Source organism: Alligator sinensis, unplaced genomic scaffold (assembly GCF_000455745.1).
Source record: "Alligator sinensis unplaced genomic scaffold, ASM45574v1 scaffold596_1, whole genome shotgun sequence".
Classification (NCBI taxonomy): domain Eukaryota; kingdom Metazoa; phylum Chordata; order Crocodylia; family Alligatoridae; genus Alligator; species Alligator sinensis.
The window spans coordinates 284,343-298,913 of NW_005841967.1; the positions used below are offsets into that span (position 1 = coordinate 284,343).

The 14,571-nt window shown below is 40.6% G+C and overlaps 1 protein-coding gene across 1 annotated transcript; it reads right to left on the bottom strand.

Moving 5' to 3' along the window:
• Window positions 1-953: 953 nt before the first annotated feature.
• Window positions 954-4,513, bottom strand: LOC102374391 (C-C motif chemokine 20-like). The gene is made up of 4 exons (XM_006020753.2): window positions 4,370-4,513; window positions 3,944-4,058; window positions 2,597-2,674; window positions 954-1,947 (listed from the first exon to the last, which is right to left on the bottom strand). The coding sequence occupies exons 1-4, from the start codon at window positions 4,449-4,451 to the stop codon at window positions 1,920-1,922; spliced, it is 303 nt and encodes a 100-aa protein (XP_006020815.1). The 5' UTR covers window positions 4,452-4,513; the 3' UTR covers window positions 954-1,919.
• Between the last annotated feature and the right edge of the window lie 10,058 nt (window positions 4,514-14,571).

The window sequence follows — 14,571 nt, forward strand, 5'->3', positions numbered from 1 at the left end:
TGGTTATGTGTTGCAGGCTTGGAGCCTAGCTGCCTCCTGAAGCAACCTAAAGCAGTTCTCTGAAGAGCAGTTGCTTGGATTAAAACAGGACTAGTTACATAAAGTTTTGCGGTGACAGCTTGGTTGCTTTGGTTTTCAAAGTCTCCCTAGACTCCGTAGCAGTATCCCTGCTACACTTTCAATATGCAGAGTTCAATCAACCTCTGTCTGTTCAGAAGATTCTTTGTTTTTCTGAAGGTATGGCGGGGTGGCACCTTTGGGTGCCTGTACATGTGCAGGGAGGCTGCTCTTATGCACTGTAATTACAGTATGTCAGAGCAGACTCAATTCATCGCTAATTAGCATGCTCCAGCCAGTCTCCATGTCTCATGAATCAGCATCCCCATGCTTCAAAATGGCGGCGGGGACATTTTAACTAACGCTCGTTCGATAAGCTTTAGTTAAAGCGCCCCCCACCACCATTTTGAAGTGCGGGAATGCTGATGCACAAGACACTGCAGGTGTTTTAATTAGAGTGGCTATCAGAGTTGCTCTAATTAAAGTGTCCCCTCCTGTCCCCAGAACATGTGTAAAAACGCCCTTTGAGACTTTTTCTGGTAGCATTAGAGCAATGCTAGTTCTTTCTGTATTTTTTGTCTGCTTTCCCCTGAACAAACATAGAATCTGATAAAGAAGGTGTTTTAATGTAAGTGGGGCCAATAAAAGGTCATGTAAAACAAATATACATGACTGGGGGAAGGGAAGGGGAGATGGAAAGGGAGGGAGAGGAGGGAGGGAAGGAGTTGTATCAAACACATCCACAACCACCTATACAAACAGAGTGAAAAAAGAAAGTTTATATATGAGCATTTACAGATGTGTGTGGCATAGATAAGGGGACTGTCTGATCTAGATGTTCATGAGCACATGAGCAGTTCATTTCAAAAGCCCATAGTATATTTCCAATAAACCAAATTCAGACATCTCATTTGGGGTCATTTAATATGTTTTTAAAGTATCTCCACAGTTTACACTCTCTCTCAAATGCATTGATTTTTTACAATAGTAAAAAATAATTGTATCCATTAGAATGCAATTGGAACATTTTTGACACAAAAATACTAAAAATATAATAAAGCAGACAAAAATAGTCTGTTCTACATATGCTAAATAAAACAAACTTGCTATGCAGTGAATCCCATAGAGCAGGGGTGTCAAACATATGGCCTCCAGGCTATATCTGGCCCATGGAACTGTTCCATCTGACCCACTGGTAGTCCAGCAAACCACCAGAAATCTGGAGACATGGCCAGTGAAGCATGACTGCTGAAGAATTCAGGGTCCCTGGACCCTGATGGACATTGGTATCAATGGCAGAAGGGCAAGTGAGGACTGTGTAGATACTGCCCTCATTTGCCCCACTGCTGCCCAAATTGCCTCTCGTTTCCCCCCACCCATGCTGCCACCCAATTTCCCCACCTCTGCTGCTACCCACTCCCAGACCTCTGCTGCCTGGCCCATGCTGTCACTCGCCCTTGGATCCTCACCATTCACCCCACACCATGACCCACCAGTCACTGCTGACTGCACAGATCCAACCCAGGGAGAGCCTTCGCAGACCAGATCCAGCCTGGGGTCTGGGGTGAGTTTGACACCCCTGCCATGCAGCACATACTTTGTATAGTATAATAGCTTATATGTCCTCCTCCTCCTCCACTTACTTATCCAGCAGTAAACATTAGCAAAGAAAACAGCTACTTTAACAAAATGCATAATTCAAGTAAATGTGTGATGCAATATGAATCAACTTCAGGAGTTCAACGGTTCCAAAGAAGCCAAGAGTAGGGGTCAGTAAGCACACAACAGTGTACAAGACAGCAATTCCAACCTAGTTTAGGTTCTGCAGCCACCTCAGCATGAGTTCCATTTCAGAAACCATATTATCTTGACATCTTTTCAAGCTTTTTGCTATTAAAAGAAAATGAGAAAACACACAAATAAGCATTGGGGAACTTCCTCAGCCATAACAAAGTTTTCAGTTTTATGCACATGGTCATGTTTCTGCCATCAGTACATGAGAGACTCTCTCACAAACACTCATATGCAGTGCCGTAGCAAGTGGTGCGAGCCAGGCAACTGTACCAGGTGCTGAACCAAAGGGGTGCCAACAGGCACTGCCCAGCCGGGGCGAGGCATGAGACAGAGCCGTGAGTGGCTCATTGGGCAGGGGGGGGCAGGCGCAGGGATGGGAGGAGGGTGGCTTCTGCCACTGTGTGCACTCCCAGGCAAGCATGATGTGGGGGGTGCCCCCCAGATCTGTGCGCAGGACAAGGGTGGGCTGTCACTGTGGGCTTTGCCCCAGGTGCCAAACTTCCTTGCCACAGCACTGTTTGTATGCACGTAAAATATCTGTCCTTATCCTTATCTCCATGAGGATTCCAAAAATATGCAGCCATGTCTAACAGGAAAAGGAAGGGAAGTGACACTGATACATTCAAAATGAGCATTGTTGGAGTCTTGAGTGTCTTCTCCCCTTCCAAGAACCCCTCTAATATCATCAGTAGATACTTAGTGCATTCAATGTTAACCAGGCTACTATATTTTAAACCATTTTTACCTCAGCCAAAAAAGATGCCTCTTCACCCAGTGCGCATGTGGATCTGCACAAGCCTTCTTCCCACTCCGTGTGTGAAAACTGAAAAGAAAGGCACGATAAACAACTACTGTCACTTACTTCTAGGAAATTGTACACAGCAACAGTCAGTGGAATAAAAAGATATCCCAATGTTATTCCATCAGTAGCAGGTATTTTAGAGGAGCTCAGTAAGGTCCTTTTTTTTACTATTCTTAATTTTACAGATACAAGGAAATACTCAACTATATTACACGTTCATAGAATCATAGAAGTAGGGTTGGAAGGGACCTTGTAGATCTTCAAGTCCGATCCCCTGCCTGGGCAGGAGGAAAACTGGGCTCAAATGACCCCAGTCAGGTAGGCATCATGCCGCTTCTTGAAGACCCCCAGGGTAGGAGCCAGCACCACTTCCCTTGGAAGTTGGTTCCAGATCCTAGCCGCCCTAACTGTGAAGTAGTTCCTATGGATGTCTAATCTAAACCTACTCTCCAACAACTTGTGGCCATTATTCCTTGTTATTCCGGAGGGCACTAGGGGAAACAAGGTCTCCCCCAAACCCTTCTGGTCCCCCCTAGTGAGTTTATAGATAGTCACAAGGTCCCCCCTCAGCCTTCTCTTGTGAAGGCTGAACAGGTTCAGGTCCTGTAGCCTCTCACTGTAGGGTCTGCCCTGCTGTCCCTGGATCATGCGGGTGGCATCATTTAGAACTGATAATACAGATAATCTTTAATTGTGTTTAAAAAGTCTGAAAGCATTGACACCAGACAAGGAGTAAAAGAACTTGGCTGGATGCAATAATGATTAGATGTTTATGAGACTAATGGGAATAGTCACAGGCAAGCTAGGTGGGATAAAAAAAAAGAGGGTTTGCAATCCTAATGTTTCAGAACATGATGCCACCACTAGTTACCTGGAGTTGGGAAGAAATGTTCCCCTTAATAAAGGTCTTATTTGTGTGCCCATTAATAGACATTATATGTGCATTAACAGAAGCATTAAATGTTCTCTAGATGGACTACTGCTGGAAACTAAATGAGCAGTAAATGAAACAGACCATTAGGCTGATACTGTATCACATTTCTTGTGTTCTTGAGAAGTCAGGTATGTATTAAAATATATCTTTAAGAAGGTGAGCTTTATGATCCCTTCCTAGCAGGCAATTTCATTTGGTACTGTTTGAATATTCAATATGTTTTATCTAGCTAATCAATGAATAAAGATTATTTCTGCTGTTCAAACAAAATTTGAATTTGTCCATCAAAAGTCCAAAGGTTAATTCCTGCCTAACAATGTATAGCATGACTGAATTTCTTCCAACAGGAAACTTACATGATTGCATTGATATCGCATACTTCATTTGACAGCTGTTCTGAGTAACCTCTTATAGCCCGTCGAGGCAGTGTTACTTTAGTGTATGAGAGACAGCAGTCTTGGTTGCTTTGTGCTGGAATAGAAGAAAAAAAGACAACACTTAGGAATGAGGGAAATAAAATTATATTTTCATCTTATAAAACTATATTTTCATCCTGCCTAGGGTTCTCATTGGACAAGTTCCTGAACAGTGAATTCCACTTGTAAAAAACAAAGGGGTGGCAAGAAAGGGCAAGGACAATATAGGAACTAACTCCCTGAGAGACTTTCTTTCAGTCCTCCATGTACCCCCACCTCAGTCACAGACACAGTCTGGTGATGGATGTGTCTCAGAGTAATATTCAGAACTACTTCGCTTCAGAAATGAAAGTCAAGTTCACTCACCTTCAGAAATACCACACAAGTACAGCAACAACAACCCCATCAAAGAAGCCAGGACCAAGCTCTTGCTGGTAAAACCAGTCATTCTCAATTCAGTAAGCAGTTGTGATGGTAGTTTATACTAGAAGTGTAGCTGTTGTTGACTGATAGCTCTGTTCTGATGGCTTTGGCTGTCAACACAACCTGCTTATAAAAGCCTGTAGGAGACCTCAGGAAATTCACACATGGGTGTGTTCCATTATTATCATGGGATTTTCCCCCAGCAAGTTCCATTGTGCCAACCAAATTCACTTGCCTCATTGCTGTCATGGAAAAAATTTCCCCAGTTGCTGCTTAAATAGGTTGAAGACACTATTTGGTAATAAAAAAAAAGAAAAGGAAATACAAATTCTATGAGGTCATGGTTCTGTGGGCAAAACGTATAAGGCAGGTGGAACTGTGGTTGTGAGAAAGTTCAAAGTGCATTGATAGGAACCGTGTATGCATTTGATATGTTCTAATTTAATAAACTCCACTTGCAGGGAGAGAGAGAGAGACAGAGAGAGAGAGAAACAGGACCTGCTTTCATCAGGGTAATTTCCGACGTACAGTACATCATTGTCAGATACTATTTACTTCCTCCTCCCCCCACCATCTTGCATTCGTAGCAAGGTACAAGTATGTTATAGTGACATCCAGGCGGAACAATGCCAGTTGACCAGCACAGAGATGTCATTCACTCCAGATTACTACTTTCTGGTGCAGTACTCCTTACCATGATGCCACATCATAGGAGCTCTACAATGTTGGAAGGAGTTGGGCTGACTGGGCCCAGCCCTGCATTTTGACTTAGTCCCTGGCTTACTGCATGTAATACTTAAACAAATGACATAGTGGGTATGTCTACATGTGCCCTTTAATGCACAGTAGCCTATTTTACTATGCATTAAAACATCATCCAAAAAAAGTGCAATTATGTTAACTGCACAGTAAAATAGGCTACTGCAAATTAAACGTCACTGAAAAACCATGTACATTCATTACTGCACATTAAGGCAGCCTAAAACGCATTTCTTCAGTACCTCACACTAAGGGTACTGAATTGAATGTGCATTAGAAAAAGTTCCTTAATGCGTGTGTAGATGCACCCAATAAGTATAACTAGAGGGACTTTAATCATTGTCTGCCACCAATCAGACCAACCAGCAGAGAGAAAGTATGCCAGGGTTACACATCTGAAGTATGGAAGTACAGTTACACCTGTTATATGTTAAGTATATATTTAAATAACTGATTTCTATAACCAATCGAATTTTAATGGTCACCAGTCACTGCACAGATACTCATGTAAATATACCTTATTTCACTACTTTGGTATATATACACCAATTACTTGTCCTCTTATTGCTAAACCTCCCTGTGCCATTTGATGATCTGCAAGAGATTTGAAACTCCTTACTCATTACACTTTTGGTAGCCTAGCCAAGCCTGGTACTGTCTTCCAAGAAGAGAGTGGTAAAGTGGGGGGGAGGAAGGGGGGGAAGGAACTTGATAAGAAGCAGAGCCCTCATTAAACTAAGAGGAAGGGAGGATTAAGGGAAAAGAAAGGCATGTTGAGCCAAGGTTTTGCTAAAGCCAGTGGTGTAACTAGGGCTGCCAGGGCAGTGTTGTATGGCAGCAACCAGAAGCCACATTCTGTGTGACAGGTGCCCCAAGTGCCTTGCCACATCATTACTTCTCTGGCTAAAGCCTTAGCAAGACAGTGTCTTGCAAATCAGTGCTCCTAGTCTATCCAACATAAGGCAGTTCAGATGCAGTATTAATAGAAATTGGTCTATTTTGAGTTGTATTTTGCCTTGCATCAATGCCTTCACTTTCTACCTATTTTGTCCATATCTGAAATGTTCTACATGCATCTGATTTGATTTGAAAAGAATGTAAGATGAGGGCTATATCTTCATGTATGTCTATACAGAACAGAGTACATCACTGGTATTCAACAAATAACAATTGTATCATATTGCTTTTCCATGCCCATCCTGTGTCCTAAATATGTAATTAAGAAAAAGACATTTACAAAGGGACTCTTTTCCATACTAACTTTTTATATAATTCACTCACTTCTTATTTTTATATTTCCATGGATTGTACAAAACCAGTCCTGGGGAGTTGTTGCTGGAAGCTTACTTTCCAATGTCATTTTGCAACCAATGTGAAAAAAAAACCCAGATGGTTCAGTTCACTTCCTACTGTCCAGATACATCCTAAGTATCCCTGCCACAATTGGTACACTTGTTGACAAAAATGTCAGAAACTTCTGCTATGCAGTCTGGCTTGTGATATTAATCCTTAGAGGTGGTCCCTCCAAGTTAACATTGTAATAGGCATCGAGTTGCATCATAAGGGAATGTTTATGCTTATCCTGTTTGTTGTAATACAGTCCTTCCTTTCTCTAGGTCTGTCAATCTGTCTGTCTGTCTCATAGTTTTAAACTCTTCCATTTTTTCTGTTTTAAATACCTGGCCATTATTAATGCTAATATTTTTTTCAAGAGGCCTAGGGCACATGTCAGAGTGCGTGAGGGTGGCTCTGTAGTGAGTGTGTGGATTCTATTATGTTTTAGAGATACCCCTACCTACAGTCATCAAAGGGGCATGCAGGAAATGTGAGAACATACTTATAGTTATCCTATGCCCTAATGATCTGGAGTTACTCTGAGTGCTTTATGTCACTTCTGCTGAAAACTGCTGTCAACAAACTCTAATCAACACAGTGATATGTTCAACTACTAGAATTAACAGTTTTTTAGAATTACAGCTTGAGAACTGTGCTTGACATGCTATTTAGGCAGCACTGAATTTTTTAGACAGATTGGAAGGTTTGAGCAGGCCCCCATTTGTGAACTACCAAACAGCTTTCTGATCAGGGTCCAAATTAGCGCCAGGCATGAACAAACAGCAGACGCTTGTAGTAAAGTTAAATTTGCAGAATTCTGTGACACTCAGCGGTTTTAAATGGAAGCCACATGGGGCCAGGCTTTCAATAACATCCTGGTTTTTTTTTTTAAACTGGAGTTCAAATTATCAGATCCAGTCTCTCTAGAGCCAGCTAATCAAAGGAAACAAAAAATTATTTGGAATTTTTCATGCAGCATAAACACTTAGAAGATTACCATTCTGGTAAACACCTGCCCTTTGATTATTAAAGAGAAACAAATGCACAAAATTTGGACAGTCCAGACTGACTGGGCAAAAACATACATATACATAACAAATTGGTTGCCAGCCATATGCAAAGCAAGGTGTGAAATCTTATTTCAGCCACTAATCCAAAAATGGCATCCTAAATGCAATGGTTTATTCTAGAGGAGATGTCACCCAAACACCATGGAATGGCAGATTCCAAAGGATAGATTCCTTTTGGGGATAAAACACTGAGCTCCAAAAAGTTACTATTAAAACACATAAGGGCCTCCCCAGTTTCTGTAGGAATATAGTGTTTGCCCCAGTGTTCTTGGCCAAAATTTCCCACCCATGTCCAGCTCTGGATTCCAGTTGTGTTCTGTGTATATAAGCTAATTTCCAAACATACCAAAAGATCAACTTAATCATTTTAAGGTACTGTCTCACACATTACCCTGCAGAAATGCATCAGATTCAATGAAATAACTCATTTCTTCTTTTCCATTAGTTCCTCAGTTCAAGTATTGTTGTGTTCAAGAAGAGCACTACTGTTAGTGTTTGAAAATTAGGCACTGACTTAACACTTCTCGTGCTTTTTTCCATTTAATTATGGATGGCATTGTAGCACAGTGAAGTCTTTGAATGTCCTAAGCACCTCTAAAGGACAAGAACTTTATCTTCTTACTTTCACTACATAAATATTAATATAAGCATGAACAGCCTTCAGTCATATCAGATTTAGGTTATTTCCTGGTAACATTCTTTTTTCTGGTGTTGACAGTTTATATTGATATAATATAAGATCAGTCCTGAGGGCCTCACGCTAAGAATGAATGTCCCTTTGAATGTTCTCACTTGTATGTGAGTTGTCTTAAGGGATTTCTTTGCCAAATGTCTAGGACATTGGAAAGCACAAAAGATGAAGCTGTGAGCTGAAGTAAATATCACACAATGCTGTTGTGGATAGGATCTGGAATTACTGGGCCTGTCAGTTTACAATACCAGGCAAACAATAAAAAATATAAAAAGAGGAAGGAGTGTTTGAACTGTGGAATAACACCTGTTACAAAAAGATCTCTTCTTCCCTCCCCTCCCAAGGCTTGATTAAACCCAGAATTTTCCCTTCGTGTTCTGGCCATAGTTCACTTACAAGTTTCCCTCATTTCAGGTCCTCTCACCTCTTCTCCTTTTTTCTCTGTTTTCCTGCATAAATAAGAAAATAACCTTTCATGGGGAAAGGAGTACCTTTTATATTATTATTTTCTTAATGTTTAGCTTAGGCTGTATATCTCCCAACTATACATTTGGTCCAGTAAAAATATTACCAATCAAAGCTTGTTTGAGAATAGTAGTCAGTATTCAAGTTCTATAGAGATGCTAACAGACAAGGATTCTGCAGACTGGGAGATAAGTTATACTGGGACCCAACTGAATCCTCAGAACAAATCAGAATCCTCCCCGACGAGGAACGCATTCTCTATTGCCCAAAACATCATCTCTATCTGATGCACCTCCTCTCTTTAGCCACAGACATGGGTTCAGTTTTTACAAGAGAAAAAATGATGTGGTAGAAGAAAGCCCAACATCCCAAATTTCTAATTTTAAATTATATAACTCAATCCCACTCATTCTTTTTGGCATAAGATTGGATTTTATACCATCCCTAGGACGGAACTAAGCTACATTTTTTACACTCCTCTTTCCAAAACAACGTATAATGTTATGGATACAATTTTAATGTATAAAGGTTTACTCACATTGCTACATCATCACCCTTTTTGCAGTTAGGTTTTTGTAAAAAAATAAATAAATTTATGCCTATTTAAAATCCTACATGTGAAAACATGGGCATACACAAACCTAGATGCTTGGGACTTCATTTGTTCCAGTCTTTCTGACTAGAATGGTTTGAAATCCCTCTAAAAACATGGACTAAAGGGGCAGTATTTATAACTACTGGGCTTTGACAAAACCTCCAGAAAAAGCCATACAGGTCTGTGACTTCAACTGTTGGAAGAGAGACAAATGAGAGCATTAAGAACATTTATCGGCATGTTTGATATCATGTAGGCTGTTCTCCATTGATCTTAATGCACTATGACCTTTGAGAGTTAATCAGTGACCTTCCTGGCTCTCACAGACATGTAATGACCTGGCTTATAGCAAAACACCTATATTTTTACCAAAATACAAGTAAAGAATATATTGATAAACATGTCTGAAAGAGCTTCCCTGACTTCCTGAAGTTTTGTAAGTTTTTACAACTCTGCAGTACACTAGTTTCTGTTGAAAAATGCCACCCTACCCCAAGAATGCTATAAATAAAGCTGTTGTGCAAGAAAAATGATAGACCAGGAAGAGGGGAAGTAGAAGGGAGAAGTCTCACATGTAATTTCCAAATGGGACGGCCCACTCATGACAGATATGTAGGACAATGTCCAAGAGAGCCAGGGCAAATAAAGTAAGTTAATTATAAACGTGATCCTGTATAGTTCTCTGATGATGCAATTTTGGAGCAGGCCCTAGGTCTGAAATTCCCCTGGGTACTTTTGCAAGAGCTCTATTATATCAGGTGCAGGGTACTGTTGTTTTGATGATGCAGTTTATTGGCTCACTATGTCTAAGTATTCACGTGGCCCTTGTCATCATAGCATTCAAGCACCTAATTGTTAAGCCCATCTTTCTAAATTCTCTAACAAAATGATTTTCTACATCAGAGGACCAGAACATGTTTAGAAATACTAATCAGGTACTATGGTTTGATGTAATTTATGGGAAGAATTCACCTGGGATCAAAGAAAAGGTTATACAATAGAATTGTGACATAAACATCCCAGCATTATCTATGCTGCCTGAGAGTGACCTGCATTTTTAAAAGCAAGAAGTAAAACTTTTAGGAGCTAAACATTTAGCACTCTTGGGGCATGGTCCCAGATACTACTGTGCTGGGTCAAGATAACCCTACTCTTGACACGTTAGGTGCTTCCTTTCAGAACAACCTTTCCACACTAAGTGGTAACAAAGAATGAACAGACAAAAAAGACAAAAACAGAAAATTGAAAGAAAAAGGAGGGAAAACAAGCAAAGTTGACCAAGAGCTTGGATGATTTAGCCCTTGGCAGATGTTCAATTAAAGGTGTGATGGGATCTGATCCACAATCCCATGCCACACATGCGTAACAGGAGGTGCAATTGTGAGATTGGGGATAAAATCCCAATTGCACCCTAATGCTGCAAGTAGTAAACTTGGCACGCCAATCAAATGACTGGCACTTCCAGCTTCAGGTGTGCACCGGAGCCAGAGGTACCGCTGCACTCCTGAGTCTGGCAATACCAATCAGCTGACTGGTGCTTCCAAAGCTGGAAGCACTGATCAGCTGATCACAATCCCAGGTTACCACCTACCAGCAAGTTGAAAGCTGAGTGTCCACAGGTCTGGGCTCCGGGACACCGATCAACCATTCTGTTGAACTTGGGGTCAGAGCTAACAATCAGCTAACTGTTGCCCCCAGTTCTATGTAAAACATTTTTATGATATGTAGAATATGTTAATCATGGCATAAATGTATCACATAGAGGGAACCACGGTGTCATTTCTTTAAGCTTATTAGGTACACCACCAGTGGTCTGCAACAGTTTTGGGCAGAGTGCCAAAAACACCCCACCCTCTACTTGGAAGATGTTGGCATGCTAGGAGCAGATGGTGGGGGAGTCACTTGGGGCCTGATCCTTGTTGTGGCAGTGTAGCCCCAGCCCCTTCCCCACCATCCACTGGGAGGCACGCATGCCAAGCAAAATGCCTTAGCATGCTATGCTCTGGCATGCATGCTGGGGGTAGCCAACCCCTGTACTACATGTCATAATCCAGGGACAATGCCAGATCATGTGGAGCTGGGGCCTAGCCAAACCAGCTACTTGCAACAATAATTTTTTATCAAATATGGGGAAAAACTCAAGAAAAAATATATTTTTCCAAACTAAATTTTGAATTTGGTCAAACCAAATGTTTTTACTATGTTGAATATCAAACCAAAAATATATAATTTATATATATAATTTAAATATATAATTTATATATTTATATATAATATATAATTTTTTTAATACTTAACACAAATCTATATAGGGGCTACCATTTTAGGGGCATTACTAGCCATGTTGGATACTTAGAAGATTGTTAAAAGATTATATCTTTGTTATGGTAAAACATATGCTTAAATATCATGTTCCTATTGAATTAGAATCTTGAAATTCAATGTACTTACTCATCATGGAGTTCTACATATAAGGGGGGGAAATGTAAACCTCTGTCTTTTCAGTCATAGTTCTATATCACTCTAACAATTTACAGGAAACTATATTTATTCAGTGAGTCCCAGTCACATTGGACCTCCAACTAGGAAAAATTAAGATATTCTGTATTCACCAGTACTGTTCCAGTAGTTTTTAACCCAGAAGTTTGTAGTAGAAGAGCAAGTGCAAAAAGCCACACCTTCCCTAAGAGATAGATTGTTGTCCTGTAATAATGATAAGGCCAGTAGTGGTCACCCTGTGGCTTTTCAACAGGATGTGTGGTTTTATAATAGGATACTTTTCTGTGGGTCAGAAACTTTGAAGCGCAGTTCTTCAAACAAACCAACTTGCTTGGACCTTACTCTAAGTGCTCCCATTTAAATTTTATCTAAAGATTTGCAGATTCTTTCTGTACAGTCTCTCTAAGGTACAAGCTTTCCTAAGGGCCACAACTTGAGCTAGTGTTCTCAGGGCTTTCAGACTCCCTGCTAAAGACTTAGGACCTATATCCCAGTTACAGCTACAGGCTAGCTCCTGGCTTCACAACAAGTGTCCTAGAAGCCCTGGTATGGTGCACCAGCCCTAGAGTTCTGAGCTCTAAAAGTACCACATTTCACTTACAGCACCCCAAGAATCCAGGGAGATTTCTGTGGGAGCCCAGTCTTTGTTGGCCAAAAGTTGGTCAAACCCCAAACATTTCAGACAAAATGTTTAGGGTTGAACAAATCTGCATTTTCTGACTAACGTATATTTCATCACAAGGTTTTTGGTCAGCTCTAGTTATATTTAGATTGAAAATTTCCCTGGTCAGGGACCAACTATTTCAGCAGTTCCCAACGTGGTGCCTGAGGGCATCATGGTGTCCCCCAAGGTTTATTCAGGTGCCCACGTGCATTTTGATGATCAGTAAAAAAACAATTTATTCCAACAAAAAATCCTGTCATATTGGTGCCCACTGCTTTTTCTTTTAGATTTGAATGTGCCCTTGGGCACAAATGTTGGGAACTCCATATCTATTTACTCCGGATTTGTACATGGCCTAACACAAGCTGGTCCTGGTCTTGGTCCATGACTAGTGCCCATACTTACCTTTGATGATACAAATAATGGAGCATATTTCAGAAGAAGGATTTGCTCCAGATATTCGGTTCTAAACCTTTCCGAAGCCCACTGCCCCCGCACCCCCGCACAGTGCTTTATAAACTATGAATTAAGGGATAGTTTAAGGGAGGGAGAAGGCACCCAAATAATTTCCTTGGAGCATTTGAAAAAAAATCCCATTCTCTACACAAGGAAATTAATGCTGTCTACTCAAAAGTGATGCTGATTTATGGTAATATGCTTTTCACAGCGAGAGGGAGGTGAGTATAATAAACTAAATCCATCCATTTAGATCAGAAACTCATCAGAAGAACAGGGAATGTCCTCAGAGGCATGTGTTTATCTTTATCCAAAGAGTAATACAGCATGACTCACAACTGTGTCCCAACTCAAATCTCTCTTGTAATACAGGACTACTGCAAGATGAACATGAAGCAACACATAAATTTCCTCACTAGAGAGTGGGAGTCGAGCCAGCATTAGCCAAAATAAGTGAATGTATTCCTGCTACATTCTTCACTACTTTGATGAGCACAGGTGAAAACACACCTTGAGACCAAGAGAGAGAGGAGGTAATACTCATTTGGCATTTCCTGCTATGCAAATACAAATTGTTCCTCTGCTTGAAATGAAGTATCCTGCTATGGGCAACACTGCCTATGGTGACACAGCCAAATTTGCCAGCTGTGGGTGGGTAGGTAGGATGGGTCGCTTAAGCATACGGGAAAATCCATTTGCCCAAATGATCGGTTAGGAAAAACAATTTACTTAGAAACCTTCTTGGGTTTGTCTTACTGTTTCACTCCTGCATTGCACAAGCGTTACAATCCAGGACAGAGTAGTATTTGTGACTAATAGCAATGAGCTATTTTTGCTTTTGACCTATTTATTGTTTCCTTTCATTAACCCTGTTTAAAGTGAGATCAAGCTGACACAACCTGAAAAAGTCCACAGACACACAAAAACTGCACATCAAATTAAATAGTATAGCAGTCCTTTAATATACATAAAATATACACTAGCACATACCATTAGCACAGTTTCAGAAGAGAGGTCAGCAAGAGTACGCTGTTGCCTGGCTTTTTCCCTAGCCAATGAAGATTTAATACTGGACTAATCCTTGTGGCATTCCAAATACCCAACAAATCTAAAAATACATGCATAGGGATCCTCTTTCTGCTATTCACAAAGGGGGGGCAGTTTTGTTTCCTTGGTTTTTTTGTCTGAATGCTGAAAGAAGGCTGAGTTGAAGAAAGAAAGGCTGTGCATTTCTCAGGAAGATTCACAGTGATTTTAATATCTGGCTGTCTGGAGTGTCATAGCCATGGACCTATTTCATGTTAAGCCATCTCCTATCTAAATAAATCATGTTGTTGAGTTTAACATTTCTATTTATCCAGGAAATTAGCTATAATAGGAGACATAACATAGTGAACAGCAGTCCTTCAGGTAGCTAAGGCAATATCTGTGCCAGGTTCTGAAACTAAGAATCTAAATCTTGTATTGATATACCCTCAAGTGGTCTTCATTGATTAAAATATATGCCCCCCATTTTCTTTTAAGGTTCATAATTTCATTCGTAGGTAACATACAATCCAAAGCAGGATTAGTATAGAACTAATTACTGAGGTATCCAGTAGCAGTAAGAGT

Coding starts and splice junctions, on each gene's coding strand:
- LOC102374391 (XM_006020753.2), bottom strand. CDS start 4,451: ATGACTGGTTTTACCAGCAAGAGCTTGGTCCTGGCTTCTTTGATGGGG. Junction 2,675..3,943: donor TGCGATATCAATGCAATCAT/GTAAGTTTCCTG, acceptor CTTTCTTTTCAG/TTTTCACACACGGAGTGGGA. Junction 1,948..2,596: donor AGGCATCTTTTTTGGCTGAG/GTAAAAATGGTT, acceptor TTCTTTTAATAG/CAAAAAGCTTGAAAAGATGT.